At 43.1% G+C, this 16,987-nt stretch overlaps 1 protein-coding gene across 1 annotated transcript; it reads left to right on the forward strand.

Annotated features, from left to right (window-relative positions):
• Nucleotides 1–440: 440 nt before the first annotated feature.
• On the forward strand, nucleotides 441–5,113 carry LOC138599867 (NXPE family member 3-like). The gene is made up of 5 exons (XM_069671622.1): nucleotides 441–812; nucleotides 1,965–2,260; nucleotides 2,518–2,588; nucleotides 4,270–4,476; nucleotides 4,560–5,113. Exons 1-5 carry the CDS (start codon nucleotides 636–638, stop codon nucleotides 5,111–5,113), a joined length of 1,305 nt encoding a protein of 434 aa, XP_069527723.1. The 5' UTR covers nucleotides 441–635.
• Nucleotides 5,114–16,987: the final 11,874 nt, after the last annotated feature.

A 16,987-nucleotide genomic window follows, 5' to 3' on the forward strand; every position in this document is an offset into this window, starting at 1 on the left:
CCTGATACCACGCTACATATATGATTAATGTTGTACGCAAAATACATCTTTGATTAATTAAGAGACTAAATATGTGTTTTACTGTGTGCCCAGATTTTGCGCCATTTAACAAGCAAAAGTGGAGCGGGTCCTAAATGCACTTGCGCCATGACCTAAAAAGAACAAGAACTATTTAAGAGTGAATTCCAGCAGCTTACAACTAACAGATCAACGATTGTTACCATCCATGAATATTGTGTCATTTAGTTGTGTAGAGCAGAAAAAAATGTCCTTCTTGCCCTTTTTGTTTTATTTAGTTCATTTGCTTTTCTTACATTTGTTTAAGGCATCTTTGTCACAATCTTTCTGTCTCAACCCCCTGCCAGTTAAAGTATGAAGAAATCTCCACCATCAACCTCCAGGGAGCTACCACTGATCCTCAGAAGCATCATGGCTTCTGCACCTTCCAGCCACTGTCCTCTACAGACGCTCTAGAGGAACGCCTCATATTAGACTCGATTGCTTGGCCAGAAACTCCACTTTTGCCAGCTCCTCTTCCACTGAATCAGACAAGTGATCCTGCCCACAGCACCTTCACCATTCTCCCAGGGAAGAGGGAGGGGGGGCAGTGGCATGTAGGGGATCAGCTGGAGGTTATGATCAAAATATATGACTCCCAAGGTCAAGCCAAGAAGTCTGGAGGAGATGTCTTAATTGCACGGTTGCACAACAAGACACTTGGAGCAGGTGTGGCTGGGCAAGTGGTGGATCACCTCAATGGCTCCTACTCTGCTGTATTCTCTTTACTCTGGGAAGGAAGTGCACAGGTTGAGGTAATGCTAAAGGCTATCTCTTTAAATGTCATTGTTCTATAGGTGTTTAAAATATGTTATATAAACCTCTCCCCACTGACTTACTGTTGCTAACAAGTGTCAACTTCCAGAACCAATAAATTAAGTCATTGTGGAAGTGCCAAAAACTGCAGTACCTTTAATAACCACTGGAGGCTGCCTCTAATAGTGAGCCAATCTCCACTGATCTCCATGTTAAATGCCCAACTTTACTACCCAAATAAACATGTTTACAGCTTGGTTCTTATGTTTTTAGACTCTTGAGGATATTTCTTTAAACTATAGAGACTTAAAACAGGGTTTTAATATTTAGGCTTTAATTAAGAGTATTCTTGTTTTCATTTTTGTCAATCAATTAATTGGCTAGTTGTGTAGTTAATGCACTATATGACTGCCCAAGAAGTCCTTGCTCCATTTTTTTTGGTGAGTGAATATCTAGTATAATTTTATTCAACTGTTAGCACTCACTAGCAGGTAACTGTGTCTGCACTTGCTTTACCTGGCTTGTTAGCTAGTCGAGTGTTTGTCACTGATTGATTTGTGGTGCCCGTACATAAATGTCAGGATTGTTTTTTGTCACTTAGAATGGCTGGCTGTAGTGGTAAGAGGACCAGTTGTACTCGCTAACAAGAGGGTGCCAGGTTCATTTCTGTTTTGTTTAAGAACGTGCGGACCGCATCTCCAATTCACACACTTTACTTTATTGTGCTCTGCACATCACAACTCTGAAAAACCATTTTTTTCAACACTTGTTTCTGGCAGACTGTTGTAACTGCCATTAAACTACAGCCACGACCGGTGCCAATGTGGCTCATACACAACAATTTCATTCTGTGCTTAACTATTTAGTTTGCTAATCTATGAATTAGCCTTGGGCAGACAGTTTGTAATATAACTGTGATAACTCCTCGCTCCTCACTACTGACTCAAAAACAACAGCAACAAAAAACATTTATGCTATTTCTTCTTATTTCTAATCACCAGCTGTAGTTTTTCTCACCTTAAAACTGTCAGTAGCACGTTAACAACTGTTGCTAGCTTCATGTAGCTAATTAGTAAACATTTGCGCTATGAAGTAAGCTGCCGGGTAACTTGACACGACTGAGTAAAAACTCTTGTTCTCTGTACTATCAGGTGACGCTGGTTCACCCTAGTGAGGCTGTCACAGTGCTGCGAAGGCTGACCAAAGAACAGCCTGATAGGATTTTCTTCAAGAGCCTCTTCCGCTCAGGCTCAATTTCTCAAACTACCACCTGTAACGTCTGCCTACATGAAACCAGGCAGCCGCTGTGCAACTTCACAGACCTCCATACGGGTGAGCCTTGGTTCTGCTACAAGCCAAAGAAGCTGAGCTGTGATGACAGGATTAACCACATGAAGGGAGGATTCACCAGAAAACTCAAGGCCACAGAGGATAAGCTTTTCCAAAGGTGAGGGAGGAGAGAGAATATACATATTCAATTATAATAAATATGTATATAATATTTACTTGCGTAAGAATAACAAACAAAATATTGTGAATCAATTCGTTGACTGTCAGTAACAAAGTAGATAGCGAATCTTGAAAGTCCAACTAAGAAGCAGAATAATTGAATATTAAATAATTTTCTTTTGATTAATAACATGACGGTGGTTTTACATATTGAATGTGTGTATGGGATACTTTATTATGTGAGCTTTTCTTCAGGGGTGTCAACATGAAAGTCTTCATTCAGGCTTCAGGACCTGCTAACATCGCTGTTTTGCCACAAAGGAAAGGTAAAACAGGATCTTTCCTACCTTCACCATTACCTATGATAACAATTCAAAACCTTATGTGCTTAAGACCATGAAAGTAAAAGTGTCAGTGGAAAAATTGCATACAACTTATCTCTGTATTGACGCCAGAGCAAAGTGTTGGCAGAAAAGAGTAGCTGTGTATCTAGTTGCTCCGGAATAATGATATCCCATAAAACCATAAAAACACAGCTCAAGAGCTATAACTTTTTAGTACAAGTTAACAACTGCCAATGTTCTGCTTAAATGATGAACATTTTCATGTTAGCTTCAGTGCAGTGGTAACCAACCTTTTCCAAGCCAAGATCACTTCTCGTGTCCAAATATAGAACAAGATGTACCGTTCAGAAATATAGGAAATAAAAGTCCACACGTTTAAGTGCTGAATAATACTGCCTCGTTTCTTTATTTATTTTACAACAACTAGCGCTCTGTAGTTGGGCTCATAGTTAGAGACACCTAGTCTCACACAGTCATTAAGGTGTCTTTTTCCCTGCTCACAAGTTCCCAGAAGTTGCTGTGCTTTGCCCTGGCTGGCAATTTAATATCACTTTGCAGTTCAAATATTTACATATCCTCTCCATTCGGTAAGTAAAATGCATCCTGCAACTTCACAGACACTGCGTTGATGTCAACGGAACGAAATAGATTTGTGATGAATCTGACAACGTCCTCCATGACATGCACTTCCTGAAACCACCATCAAATTCAGCTGTCACTTTATGTCACTTTATCCAAATGGCCACAGAATTGTTCATGTTTAGCTTCTCTCACATTCCTTGACAGTCTTTCTAAGTTTGGGAAGTGTGTCAGTCTCACATCTCTAAACTGAGAGGTCCACAGACCGACTCTGGCTTTGAAAGTATTGAAACTGACACTTATCATGTGTACCACCTTCTTGTCTTTACTCTGCAGTTCATAGTTAAGCTCATTTAGTTTGGTCATCAGGTCTGTCAGAAATCCCACATGTCGTCTGACAGTTCTTTGTGCTGCTCAATCCGTAACTCCAAAAAGGAGCGGATCTCTGGCAGCAGGTAAATAAGTCACTGACGTGCTTCACCGTGCCATCAGTTGTATGTTGTTGTCATGCACATACTGTTGGAACTCATTATAGATGTCCTCTCCTCTCCTCCTCCCCTTTAATGGCAAAAGTATGAGGAAATCTTCCTAAGATTCGTCAAATGGCAGTGAGAAGCATTTACACGTCTAAATCCTTGAGCACTTGTTGAGACACATCCTCCGATACCGATTCTATCCTTATGGCCACAGTAGCTGGGCCGAGAGGCACACTTGCGATCGCATTTTTAATACAATATGATGATCCCTCCACCTGGCCACTGGGTGTCTCTGTTTGGTGCTGGTTGTGTACGTGGCCTGTGTTGCAGGAGAGGTGTGTCCACTTTGGAGGGTTCATTAGCGTCATGAGTTGCAAGTGGGCCCGGTGCGCTCTGCCTGATAAAGACCTCCAAGATCTCTCTCTCGGTCTCTCTCTGGTTATCTGATGGGGCCGGTGGCAAGACACTGTTCCTTTGTCGTCTGGAGTTTTGTTTTGCATATCTACATTTACACGCATCCACAGACGCTCTACATACTGATAACACGTTATGTTATGTTTCTTCTCAGTAAAATATAAAATAACTCTTCCCACATCCTTTTCTCTCAGGTCAACCTGAGGTCAAGGAAAGCATTGGGAAGTCTGGAGTTTCTGGCTATTACTACCAGGGTGTGTGGAGAGCACTAGGTGGAATCAAAGTTCGCCAATTCAACAGCCCCTCTGCCGTCAATCAGTGTCTGAAGGGCAAGATTGTCCACCTGTATGGAGACTCCACCATCAGGCAGTGGTTTGAATACCTCAATGCTTTCCTACCAGGTAGCTGATCCACAGAGATTTCTGGAAACAGTTTTATTTTGTTTAGACCTCTGCTTAACCTCTCCCCTCTGTACTACTTTCAGATGCCAAGGAGTTTAACCTGTACAGCATTAAGCAAGTAGGACCTTTCATGATGTTGGACAATGCAAACAAATTCTTGGTAACATACCGCTGCCACGGTCCTCCTATTCGTTTTCTCAACGTCCCAATCAGCAAGCTGCATTACATTGCCAATGAAATAGATGGGGTAACTGGTGGCGACAACACTGTCATAGTTGTTGGCATCTGGTCTCACTTCAGTACTTTCCCAGTTGAGCTCTACATCCGACGGCTTCAGAGCATCCGCAGGGCAGTGGTGCGTCTGCTGAACAGGGCTCCAGGCACACTGGTTGTCATCAGGACTCCAAACCTTAAAGCTCTGACGCTTTACGAGACGCTTACCAACAGTGACTGGTACTCGCTTCAGGAAAACAAGGTGCTCAGAGCCATGTTCAAGGGACTTGAGGTTCGTCTGGTGGATGCCTGGGAGATGACTCTGGCTCACAACCTGCCTCATAGCCTTCATCCACAACCTCCCATTATTAAGAATATGATTGACATTCTCTTGTCCTACGTATGCCCCAAAAAGGGCAGCTAGATTTAGGTTCAAGGAGAGAGTTTGGGGAAATTCAAGCAAACATCCATTTCTTTAATTGAAAGTTTTTTTGTTCTCCTGTGTTTCTACTAAGTGCTAGATTTATCTTCAGCAGTCCATACATAAACTAAGTAGGTATGAATATTTTATTCTATTTTTAACCAGTGGATGTTGAGAACAAAAGTGACGAAACAGGGCTGAAGACAGCTACAAGTTAACTTGACTTTCATAAAAAACACTGGTGAATGCTTGTTGCGTGTGGCCCGTTTTGGTTTTGCCCTGTTCTCATTCTCCCTGTTTCTCTGGTCTCCCTCCTCCTTCTGACTGCTGCGCACCTGAGTACAATGAGCACTAGGGTTGGGTATCGTTTTGCTAGGGTATTGATTTTAACGATTCTGCTTCAGATTCTGCTTATCGATTCCGGTTCTTAAAGCCCCTGGAAACCCAAATCCACAAAATCCTTCTCACTATGCAATTTAAAGTCTTATGTACATACTTGTAAGCATGTTAGAAGTTTTAGAAATGACTTTCAATCCAAACTGGAGTTATTGCCATTCTTACTTTGTGAACTTCCCTGACGCTGGGGTTAAATTGGGCGTGGTCAGTGAAGATATTTATGTCGTCATAAATTTTCTCGAACCAATCGTGAAATAATCAACAGCAGTTGCCCCGCCCTCACAGGTGCAATAACACTTCTGGGCTCGCGATCAATCCCTCTCTCTGAGTCTGCATTAACTCGTGTCCACATACCTTGAACATCTCTGCACATACCTGTTGCAGTTACCTACCTAATGATCGCCTTTTTTCCCCATCATGCCTGTGTCTGCTGTCCCCGGGTGCACATCCACCACCTGAGATGACAACGTGTCATTCTTTTATTTTCTAAATGCGGCGGACTTGGAGAAGCAGCAGTGTTTCTAACAGCAAAAGAGGGTCCGCTCCACATCGCTGACATCGGCATACATACGCAGTTCTAATACGCAATGTAAACAATCCACGTGCCCATATCAGCTGTGCGCTCAGTATCAAACTTTCAGCTCCCTGGCGATCTCCCTCCAGCAAGCTGCACAATATTATACTGAAATGAGGAGATATTGTCTGTCTAACTCCGTACGTCCCTACTGTAAATACATTGATTGTCACGCTTTATAAAGCTTATAAAAGGAGATGTAATTTGGTAACGATCGATCGTTTAGATCACTCCGTCATTAATAACGTCCCTCGTGCACACGCGACTCACATGCTGTGAGAACTGAATTGCGAAAGAGAAAATATGTAACTTTTGTGACTTAATTAAACAGACTGCTGATGAAGACAGTCAACACAGCAGACAGAGAGACAGACAGAAGCGGGGGCGGGGGGGTTGAGCGGGGCCAGTAGTGGTGCAGGGAGCGGAGGTGCAGGTGTGTTGGGGGACTGAAGCAAAGTGATCAGATTAAAGTAGTTTGTGAATTAAAACTTAATGAGGTGAAGAAGAAAGTACAATTAAAGTGTGGAAGTAAGAAATAACCATCTAAAAAGAGGGTAAGTCTACATGTTATGTGCTTCTCACAGAAATCATTGATATATGAGATTCATTGAAATCAATTAATTACAAAGCCTGTAATTAATTAGATTAATTTTTTGAATCACCTGACAGCAATAGTTTTGATATGATGTGCACATGGGCACCTGGGTGGTACAACACCCTCTACCCTGCTGCTGAAAAAAATCCTAGAGGAAACACTGCTTTCCCATGCGCCATTGTTGTGTTGACAGTTGCCATGAGAACTCAGACCCCGGCAGGTGTCAATCAACATGGGAGCTGCCACGCCTACACAGTCCTGAGAAATTGTCTACACAGCCAAACGAGCTGTTTTAGATTTTCTAGTGGTTCTGAACGTTTATTTGCACTCAGATTTTTGTGGATGCTTTATGACACACTCACAACTGATATCATATATGCATTTTTGCTATTTCAAGCTGAGTTTCCAGGGGCTTTAACGATTCTCGATTCCAATTCTTTGAAGTGCAGGTTCAAAACAGGTCACTTGAATATTTGAATGAGGCTTTGAATCCTGCATTTGTTTTTTACTACATATAATATTTTCAAGGATGTGGTTGACCCAAAATGATTCTGAAATGAAATTCCTGTTGGTCAATTCCATTATGCATCGTAATAAGACTTTAAAACACATCATACTATAATACAAAAAAATGTGAAGCAGACTCGCAGCACAAAGACGGGTAGAGTTGCTGCGCAAGAGCACAGAGGGAGGGAGGGAGGGAGGGATCGGGTGAGTACAGACTGAAGTGATGACATGATATAAAATTGCCTGATGCACCTCTACATCTCTGTGTTTATCAGTGAAATGTATTAACTACACAGCATATGGACATATGACAGCATGTGGAGAGGTAGCTTATACTTTATAGTAACTGTGCACGGAATAGGTTCGGGTCGGGTCCAGCATTTCTCGGTTGTGCAAAGTTCGGGTCCCAGCTTTCAAATGATAGACATGTCCGGTTCGGTTCCGGATCGCACAATATCGGGTCTCTTAGGGTTCGGGCACGAAATTTTGGACCTGTGAAGACCTCTTCTTTAGAGGAGCGAGGCCTTGCACGTTTTTTTCTTCAAAGACTTGACTTGAGAATTGTTAAGAACCGGAATCAGTAAGCAGAATCAGAATCCAAAAAATTCAAACGATACCCAACCCTAATAATAATCTCATTTACAGCATGTGGAGATGTAGTTTATCCTTTATAAAGCTGGTTCACAGAAATACAGGACAGATCGCAACCCTATTGAGTCAGGGGCAGAGCATGAGAAACACACACAGATAGGTGTCATCACTGCGCTGCATGATTACAGTATTGCCGCTGTCTCTCCCTCTAGTCCAGTGATCGTCAACTGGCGGCCCGCGGGCCACATCCGGCCTGCCAAAGCTTCCCATACGGCCCACAAAATAATACCTGGGTTTCCGTTATCCGGTAATTGCCGTTTTTTACTGGTTAGACTTAGATGAGACTTAAATAAAAGGGTGTTAAAATGAGAGTGTCATCCGTGATCAGGCAGTAAGTTGATCGACAGGTTTCGTTCTGTCAGACAAGTCCTGTTGGAAAGAATTAAAGAGCTCTCCCCTCAGCTGCAGCATGTGTTGGACAGAAATGCGGCGCTGTCCCCGCCCTGCAGGTGCTGATTGAGCTCAGATTTTGTGCCAGTAGGGCCTTTGAAAAACAAAAGAGGGAGATAAGAAAAATGTACATTGGACAACTGCATGCTTAATTATTTATGTTGCCTCATCTTCATTGCTTGGTAACAGTCACCGCTTTTCGAGTGTTCACATGGACGCACATCATGAGACCGGGCGCAGCTACGATCGGCGCCAGTTAGACTTGCTGCACTCCATATGAATTCCAATCAAGAAGTTGGTCATAGCTATGTCTGACGTAAGAGATTAGACCTATTTTTTACGCCCAGCTGGTGCACTGGGCTCCTGTGAACTGTAGACGGGAGTCCTTGTTAACAGTGACGGACAGACAGAGTGATGGCTGTCTCATGCACGACTCCTCCGCAGGTTGAAAGTGCAACATTAGGCGTATCATATATTAATTTTTGAACAAAATTATAGTTCAGTCAAACAACTCACGTTGTTTTAGTTTGAAATGTTTATTGCAGCAGAACATAGCTTGTTTGGCGTCTAGGCTCCGACCTCATCACACCTCGCTGATTTATTCTACATGCAGAAATTGAGGAGTGATGAGATAATATCTTAAACCCCCCAAAACTGCAGATATGCGGAGCCTGACACTAAAGCTGTGAGGATCTTCTATGTGCTGGCCTAGGCACCCCGCCTTGTGGCCATTCCTCATAAGCACCGCGGCTACATGAGAAATATACTACCTAGTGAACTTCTATGTGTGAGACTAGGCACCTGCCTTGTGGCCATTCCCCATAAGCACAGCGGCTACATGAGGAATATACTACCTAGTGAACTGCTATGTGTGAGCCTAGACACCTGCCTTGTGGCCACTCCCCATGAGTACGGTGCCTACATGAGGAGTATACTAACTAGAGAACCTGCTATGTGTGGGCCTCGGCACCAGCCGCCTTGTGGCCACTCCCCATGAGTACAGCGCCTACATGAGGAGTATACTACCTAGTGACAGTGCTAAGTTTGGGCCTCAGACCCCGCCTAGTGGCAATTCTCATGAGCACCGCGCTGCATGATAAATATAATTCCTAGAGAAAATTGTTATCCTACCAGCATATTGCAATTGTTAGTAAAGATATGACTGCTCTAAACCCAGCAAACCACCTGAAATGCAATGACTGAATTATGCAGCAAAGCTGTTACAGATATTAGTCAAGCATCAAGGACTGTAGGAACTTTGGGCAGCCAAGATTTCCTTATTGGGGCAGGCCACAGCTCAGGTATAGATCGTACAGCTTTCGGGGGAACCAGGATCTCGTCGTTTCTTTGCAACCATCAATGAAGGGGGTAGCCAACCCAAGGGTCAGGGAGCGGTGACATTGGAATTTCATCATGGAAGAAAAGGTCAGAAAGAGGCGTTAAATGACAAAGCACAGAAGAAAAAGGGGCTCCTGAGGAATTAAGGTATTTACACATACCCTTTAGTAACCTCTTGCTAGGAACTCATCTACGACTTCTAGGTCTTTAGACTGCAGGTTTGACAGCATAGACTTGCTAAAATCCTTACTCTAAGCCAGTGATGATGAGCAGATAATATTTGACCGTAATTTCACCCATTTGTCAGGAACATTGAAAACTTCCAGGACACGTGGACCGGCACAGATTCATTTCTAACGGAAACCCTGCTAATTAGGCCTAAATATTATTTTTTTTATTTTTTGAGAGTTTGGCCCCCACAGTGTCTGTTTAGAAAAAATCTGGCCATTGGACAAATCTAGTTGATGACCCCTGCTCTAGTCGTTTCAGGATTTTCCCGTATTAAAAACTAAGATACAGATACAGATCTGTGTTAGCTCTGCTCCTCTTCTGTCTTTGGCTCAATAAGATCGAATCAATAATATAAAAATAAATCCGTATAGCAACCAGACATGTAGGCTATGGTTATTTCAGAAGGTTAACTTGGGCGGGGGGGTGGGACATTCAACTGTTTTGAGCACCCACCGGTAGAAACATAAATCGGCGCCTATGCGCACAGGGCCTCACACACCCCCTGCGACTGCTCGGCCTGAGTGAAATTTGTTTGATTGCTTGGTTTTGTTGTGGGTGTTTATTGTTTTAGTTTGGGCTGAAGATCTCTGGTAGTCCTGTCATGAGTTTCTAGTTTAGTTCTGGTTTTGTCTTGTATTTCTGTGTTCAGTTATTATTGTTTCACATTGTCACTTTGTCTAATGTCATGAGTTCTCGTCGTTTAGTTTTGTATTTAGTTTATTCTGTGTTCTTGTCAGTAGTTAGTCTTGTTTAGTTTAGTATTTCACTTGTGTCTCTTTGGTTAGATCATTTCCTGTTTTACTTTGTCACCTTGTCTCTCGTGTTGATCCACTTCCTGCCTTTGTGTTTCCTGCTTGTTTGATTGTTTTCACCTGCCCTTGATTGTCTCACCTGTGTCTGATTAGCCTCACCTCCTAGGTTTATTTAGTCTTTGTGCTCCCCTGTCTCTGTGCTGGTTCATTGTCTTTGTCTGTGAAAACCCTACACATGTCTTCCTGTGTTTGCCGATGTATCATTTGGGATTTGGGATTTTGGATTACCCGGCTCCTTGTGGTTTTGCCTGTTTTTGTTGGCTCTTCAGTTGGATTTTTGTTTTATTAAATCATTTAATTCTGGGTCCTCACCTTTTTGGGAACAATGAACCCTGACAAGTCCAGTTTTTCGTCTTTTGTTTTATGTTAGTCTTCCTGGTTATAGTTAGTTTAGGGGGATGTGCTGGGAGCGACAGTCCATCGCATGGCTGACCCAGCATCTTCCCATCTTTTGTTCATTTCCACGTTTGTTTTTCATTAGTTCATTCATGATATTATTGAACATTTTTGGGTTGAATAAAGCCTGTGGGTTTAAATGTTTATTATACTGTTTTATTTTAATTCTTATGAGAAATTGTCCCCACCAGTAAACTCACACCACTCCACTTGTTATGTAAATGTGGTTCTGTTTAAAGAAATTAAAGAATAACAGTGTACGCTTAATTACACATCCATTGACATCAGTTATTACAAGGTGTATCAAGAATCAAACAACAATCTCTACACTTGCCAGTTACATATCCATCTTAGTCTTAATGAATAGGCTTAGGCTATACAGTGGCTAAACAGTAGGTGGCTGCATATGACCAGAAACAAGGGAAATAGCATGAAGCCAATTTGCTTGCTAGCATGTGGAAACATCCACTGAAACATTACAAACCATAAAGAATTATATTCAGTACTTACATTTAGCTGCACGCACACATAAACAACAAGCAGCAACTAATAACTTGACTGGAAAAGAAAGCTCCAAAGCTCAACTCATACTGTAGTCTTTCCCTCTAGTCCTCTGACGATCTCTGGTCTTCACTCTGCAGTCGTCGAGTGGAGAGAGCGGGAAAAACTATTAGTCCCGAAAATGTAGCGACATGATTGGTCATCAGGGTGCTTGACTGGCACGTGAATGGGCCAATCAGCATAGGAGAAACATGGGCTCTACGATTAATAGGAGTTGGAGAGGGGTGCCTTTTCCACAGTCATTATTTGTTTCGTTTCGTTTCAGGCACCCAGTTAAAAAGAAAAAAGAAGCCTAAAGATGAGAGCAAGAAGGCTTTCTGTTAAGTGATAGTATGAGAAGCTAGCAATCAATGAAATTTGAGGGAACCTTAGGGACATTTTTTCATAGAGCTGAGTTCCTATGCAGGGACAGGAAGCGATGAATAAGGGAAGAGTGGACTTCACCGCTACATATATGCGTCCAACTATTGGGTGATAAAAGATCAGGGGTCTCATTAGTGAAAGAGTGCGTAGAATCCTAAATACTAAAAGTGTACCTACGGAGGAAACCCAGAAATGGCGTGCGCCAAAAATAATGCTAATAATTCATAATCCACTTGGAAATGTGTGCACATGAATTAGCCACTTATTGCACCCTCTACACGCCAACATTACACCCTAAATGGTCAATGCAAAGCACCTCGTGAATGGAAATGCATAGAAATTAGTGGGCTGACAGAAGGTTGTTTACGGTGAATCACAGAAACAACTGAGAGGAAGCCGAAGGAAATGAGCTTGAGGTGCTTGTGACTGAGGTGGAGTTCAGAAAGCATGTGTTGTTTCTAGGACACAAAAGAAAGAAAAAAGAAAAATCAGCGAGTGACAGCAAGTTGTTACTACATTCACGTAGTTCACCAGCAGTGCCAGTTTATCCATCAGCAGCATTACTGCTGTAAATATGTTTACAAAAACCACATCAATTACTTCATTTTATGACAGAAAGTCAATCCAAGGTCTCCACGCTCCAGGATATTATTTAATAGAAGTTTGATCACTGAAAGTCAAGCTTTTTAATTTATGTAGTTTAGTTATGATGAACTAGTGTCCTGCCTATAGTCAAACCACCTCTACAAGTGGCTGAAAAGGATGCATGTTGGTGACATATTCCCGCCACAAGGTGGTGCCATTGGGCATGGCAAAGCTGATGTGTGAGTCTAAAACTGAAATGCATGAAGTGGAATTCCAGACATTAGAAGCAAACCTTCAAGCTATCTCAGGAGAAGATTCTTGCACACCAATGGGTCTAATAAAAAAGAATCTACAAGGTGGACAACAAAGAGGAAAAGGACATCCAAAGGGAATACAAAGATGTGTTCACAGGTTTGGGGTGTGTACCTGGACAGCCTCACATTCAGGTTCATCCAGCCGTAGCTCCAGTTATTCACCCACCCAGAAAGGTGCCTTTAGCACTGAAAGACAAAATCAAATGTGAACTGGAAAGAATGGAGAAACTTGGAGTGGTTGAAATACAAACAGAACCCACTAACTGGGTTAAGCACATGGTCCCTGTTCAAAAGCTAAACAAAAAACTAAGATTCTGCATTGACCCCCAAGACCTCAACAAAGCTATAAACACTATCCTCTGCGGACAGTGGAGGAGGTTGTGGCGGAGATGCCAAATGCAAAGTTATTTTCGGTTTTGGATGCAAACCATGGCTTCTGGCAAATACAACTAGATGAGGACAGTTCTAAGTTATGTACCTTTTGAGTTGTGAACGTCATCGACAACATTCTGGTGTGAGGTGCAGACAAGGAACAACACGGCAAAAGGTTGAGCAGAAACAACATTAGTTTGCAACAGACTCAAACATATAGTGAACAGCCTGTCCATCACAAAGAGGATGAGTAAACATAGTGTTAGCCATAATTTACGTTTAGTTGTGCTAGCTTGCTGATATTAGGCTAATGCATTTATATGTCTTGTGACAGAACCTCTTTCTGTATAATCACTTTTTGGATATCATTTTAAAAGCTTGTTGACTTGTTTCTACGTGACCTTTTCTTCTCTTTGCAAAAAAACAAGAAGGCTGGTTTGTTTTTGACTCTCCATATTTGGCACAGCCTGACCATTCAGCAACGTTGCGCAACACTTAAAACCATCATGACAACAACATCATGCTTGCGCAGAGCTCTAATGCGCCCCAAAAACAATTGAAACTACAACTAAAGTTCCGTTCTATCACAGTAGGCTACATTAAAATCAACTCTGGAACAAAGCGGCTAGGCTCAAAAAGCCCCGGGTGTTTGGTTTTACCGATGCCAATGTCTACCCCATGCCTCTCTCTATCTCTCTCTCACTGGGGCCAGGGGAACAGAGTGTTAAAATATCATAAAGTTGCTATTCCCTCATGCCCTGGCGTCTTTGGTTGCGATGGGACACTTAAGGTAAAACCTCAGCATGTGATTGAAAGGCCCCGACTTGCCACTTGCATAATTTAGCATGAAGTATTACAGACGAACACATATTAATAATTGACAGAAATAAAACAAGGTCAAAACTAACCCACACAAATATTGGTCACTAAGGCAGCGAGGAAGGGAGAGGTAGACAGGAGTTCAGTGAGGAGTCCTTTGGCCATAGGAGGTTTTTAAGTTAGGTCTACAGCTGTGCAGAAGTTCAGTTCAGTCTGACTACAGGAGCCTAATGAAACAATCACCCATTTGTAGTTACTTGTTGGGTAATACCTTATTCCTTCAGGAGTCAGGGAGAATGCAGCTGAAGTGAGTGAAGCAGTAAGCGTCTCTCTTTCTCTCGTTTCATTCATTCATGAGTACCATTAAAGTCGAGCTGAAACGGCATTTCCAGAGTATCTAGCTTCCCTATCGTGACGTATGTCCGAGTGAAACAGGACATGCAGGCGGGACATATCATTAGAGGGATTTGATTTGATTGTTGAGAAATGGGCGTAGACAGACGTTCTCCAAAGCGCAGTAGCTAGCTAACTGACCGAATGTTCTTGGTGCTCTGCGGCTAGAGTTGCAGATTGATTGGTTGAAATTGTTTGGTGCTAGCTTACGTAAGCACGCATAAAATTTAGTTTTACCGGAAGAAAAAATGATCTGATTTTGATATAAGAATACGAAGAAATTGATTTTCTGTATTTTTTTTGCCCTATATTGTCAAATAGATGCACAATATGACCGGGGATGTGATCGAAAAGGATTAAAATGACATTTTTCATTTCACCTCGACTTTAAGTGACAAAGACCATGTTCATAATGGCAGATCTTAGTATGTTAATTTTATGCATAAATTCCATTTATGTAAATCGGTCGATTAATTATTTAATAATTAATTAAACTCGTCATAGAATGCCTGCACTCTATATTGACGAGAAGTTAACTTTAAAGTTAATTAAAAGACTTAACCTATCATAGGTATTTAACTCTGTGGCTGTTGCGCTTGGTTGGGGGTGTGGTAGTGGCGACCACTATCGCTACGTTGTGCTTTGGCCAGCGGCCATTGCACATCACCTGTCTGGCTGTTGTAGCCTCCTTCAAGGTCCAAAGTTGGGCTTTGGGCCTCAAGGTGGTAGACAGTTGGGGACCCTGGGTCTTTTGGGCCGGTTCGCTTCTGTTTGGTGAAGCCTTTAGCAGCCAGCTCACGTAGCTGTAAGCTACTAAGTGTGCGGGGACAGGCTATGACAACCAAGTGGCGGCTGGTAGCAGCATGGAGATTTTCCACAAACAGTGTTTTAAAGTTGTGATCTTCCTCCATGTTGACTTCGTTTCTACTCCCGAAGTATGCTTCGCGTAAATGGCAGTAATAAAGTTGTGGGTGTTCAAGTCTACCCTGTTTAACCGCTAATGCAGCAAATAAGCCTGTGGCTGCTTCAGGATCATCGAACTCACGGATCAAGGCTTTGCACAGCGCTTGAAAGTCAACTTGGACGTGGGCTGCTTGCCGCTCTATCAAGTTGCTTACCTCTCGGCTTGAAGTCATCCTGATAAGACAGATCCCATCCTCCGCTGTTGCATTTGGAAATCGTCTCAAGTGATAGTCGATGTCCTTTAGGTATGCTAAAGTGTCATGGGTTCCGTTATATGTTTCGTGCCACTTTGCCCAAATCCTTTAGGGATATACCTTGTTGAGGGCCAGGGTTTTGAAAAGCTGCAGCTGCTTGTGGAGCCGGATGGAGACAAGTTGCTGCTTGCGGAGCAGGACTGTTACAGCTGTCTGTGGAGCAAAGTCCAGAAGTGCTGCTGCTGCTTGCGGAGCAGGGCTCAGAAATGGGTTTGCTGCTTGCGTAGCAGGACTCAGGACTGACGCTGCTGCTTGTGGAGCAGCGCAAGGAAATGGCACTGCTTCTTGCGGTGCAGGGCTCAGAAATGACGCTGCTATTTGTGGAGCAGCGCAAGGAGATGGCGCTACTGCTTGTGGAGCAGGGCTCAAGAATGGCGCTGCTACTTGTGGAGCAGCGTAAGGAGGTGCGACGGTTGCTCGCTGTGCACCGAAGGTGGGCTCAGGCCCGACCACAGGGGATGCCTTAGGCTTCAAAGGTGTATCTGTTTGCAACAGATTACCACTGGGGCTTTTAGGAGGAGTAAAATGGAGTAACATGGACTCAAATGAGTTAGCTTGTCGGTCTTCACTTAATCTGCGCGCGCGCTGCAGCTCTTGTTTGACGTGAGCTAACTCATCTTCTTGGTCCTGGCTATGCAGTTGAAGGCTGTGCATTTTATTCTCCATTACGACCAAATTCGTTTTTAGGTCGTACCGTTTCTCCATCTCAGTGGAGCGTTCCCTTTTGAGAGCCTCTACTCTGTTTGTGAGGTATTTGATCTCACTTGATGCTTGGTTCAGCATGAGGTGGGCCCGCTGGCAGTTAGTGAGCTCTTTTTTAAGCTCCTCGAGTGTGGTTTCTGCTGTGTGCAGTGCTTGCGCTTTTTCCAGGGTAGTTTGTTCGCTCGTGATGAAGGCCTGTTTTAATTGACAAATTTCATTTTTCAATTCAGCACTGTCATCGGGAAGCATCGACTGTTTGGAGTCGAGGTCGGCTGTAAGGTTGGCTATCCGCGCTTCTGCGTCGCCTAACCGTGCTTCTCTGTATTTTAACCACGCTTTTGTGTCTTTTAATTGCGTTTCTGCATCGTCGCACTGTGCTTCTGCGTCGCTTAGCCGCAATTCGGCGTGATCTCGCTGTGTTCCTACATCGATTAACTGTTCTTCTAAGTCGGTTACACGCGCTTCCGCCTCACCGTGCTGTGTTTCTGAATCGATTAACTTTCGGTTAACCTGTGCGTTTTTCTGCTGCTCAGTTTTCCAATTTCTTCTCATCTGGTCACAATCTTGGTCACTCAGTTTTAATCGTGCGACTAAATTGAGGACCATACATCCTAAGGCTTTCGTTAGGGCCTTGTTTTTAAGGGTTTTGCTCTCGGCTTCA

This window comes from Semicossyphus pulcher, unplaced genomic scaffold (genome assembly GCF_022749685.1).
Source record: "Semicossyphus pulcher isolate SPU_LCO1_2020_fin unplaced genomic scaffold, fSemPul1.0.p SCAF_20, whole genome shotgun sequence".
In the NCBI taxonomy this organism is placed as follows: domain Eukaryota; kingdom Metazoa; phylum Chordata; class Actinopteri; order Labriformes; family Labridae; genus Semicossyphus; species Semicossyphus pulcher.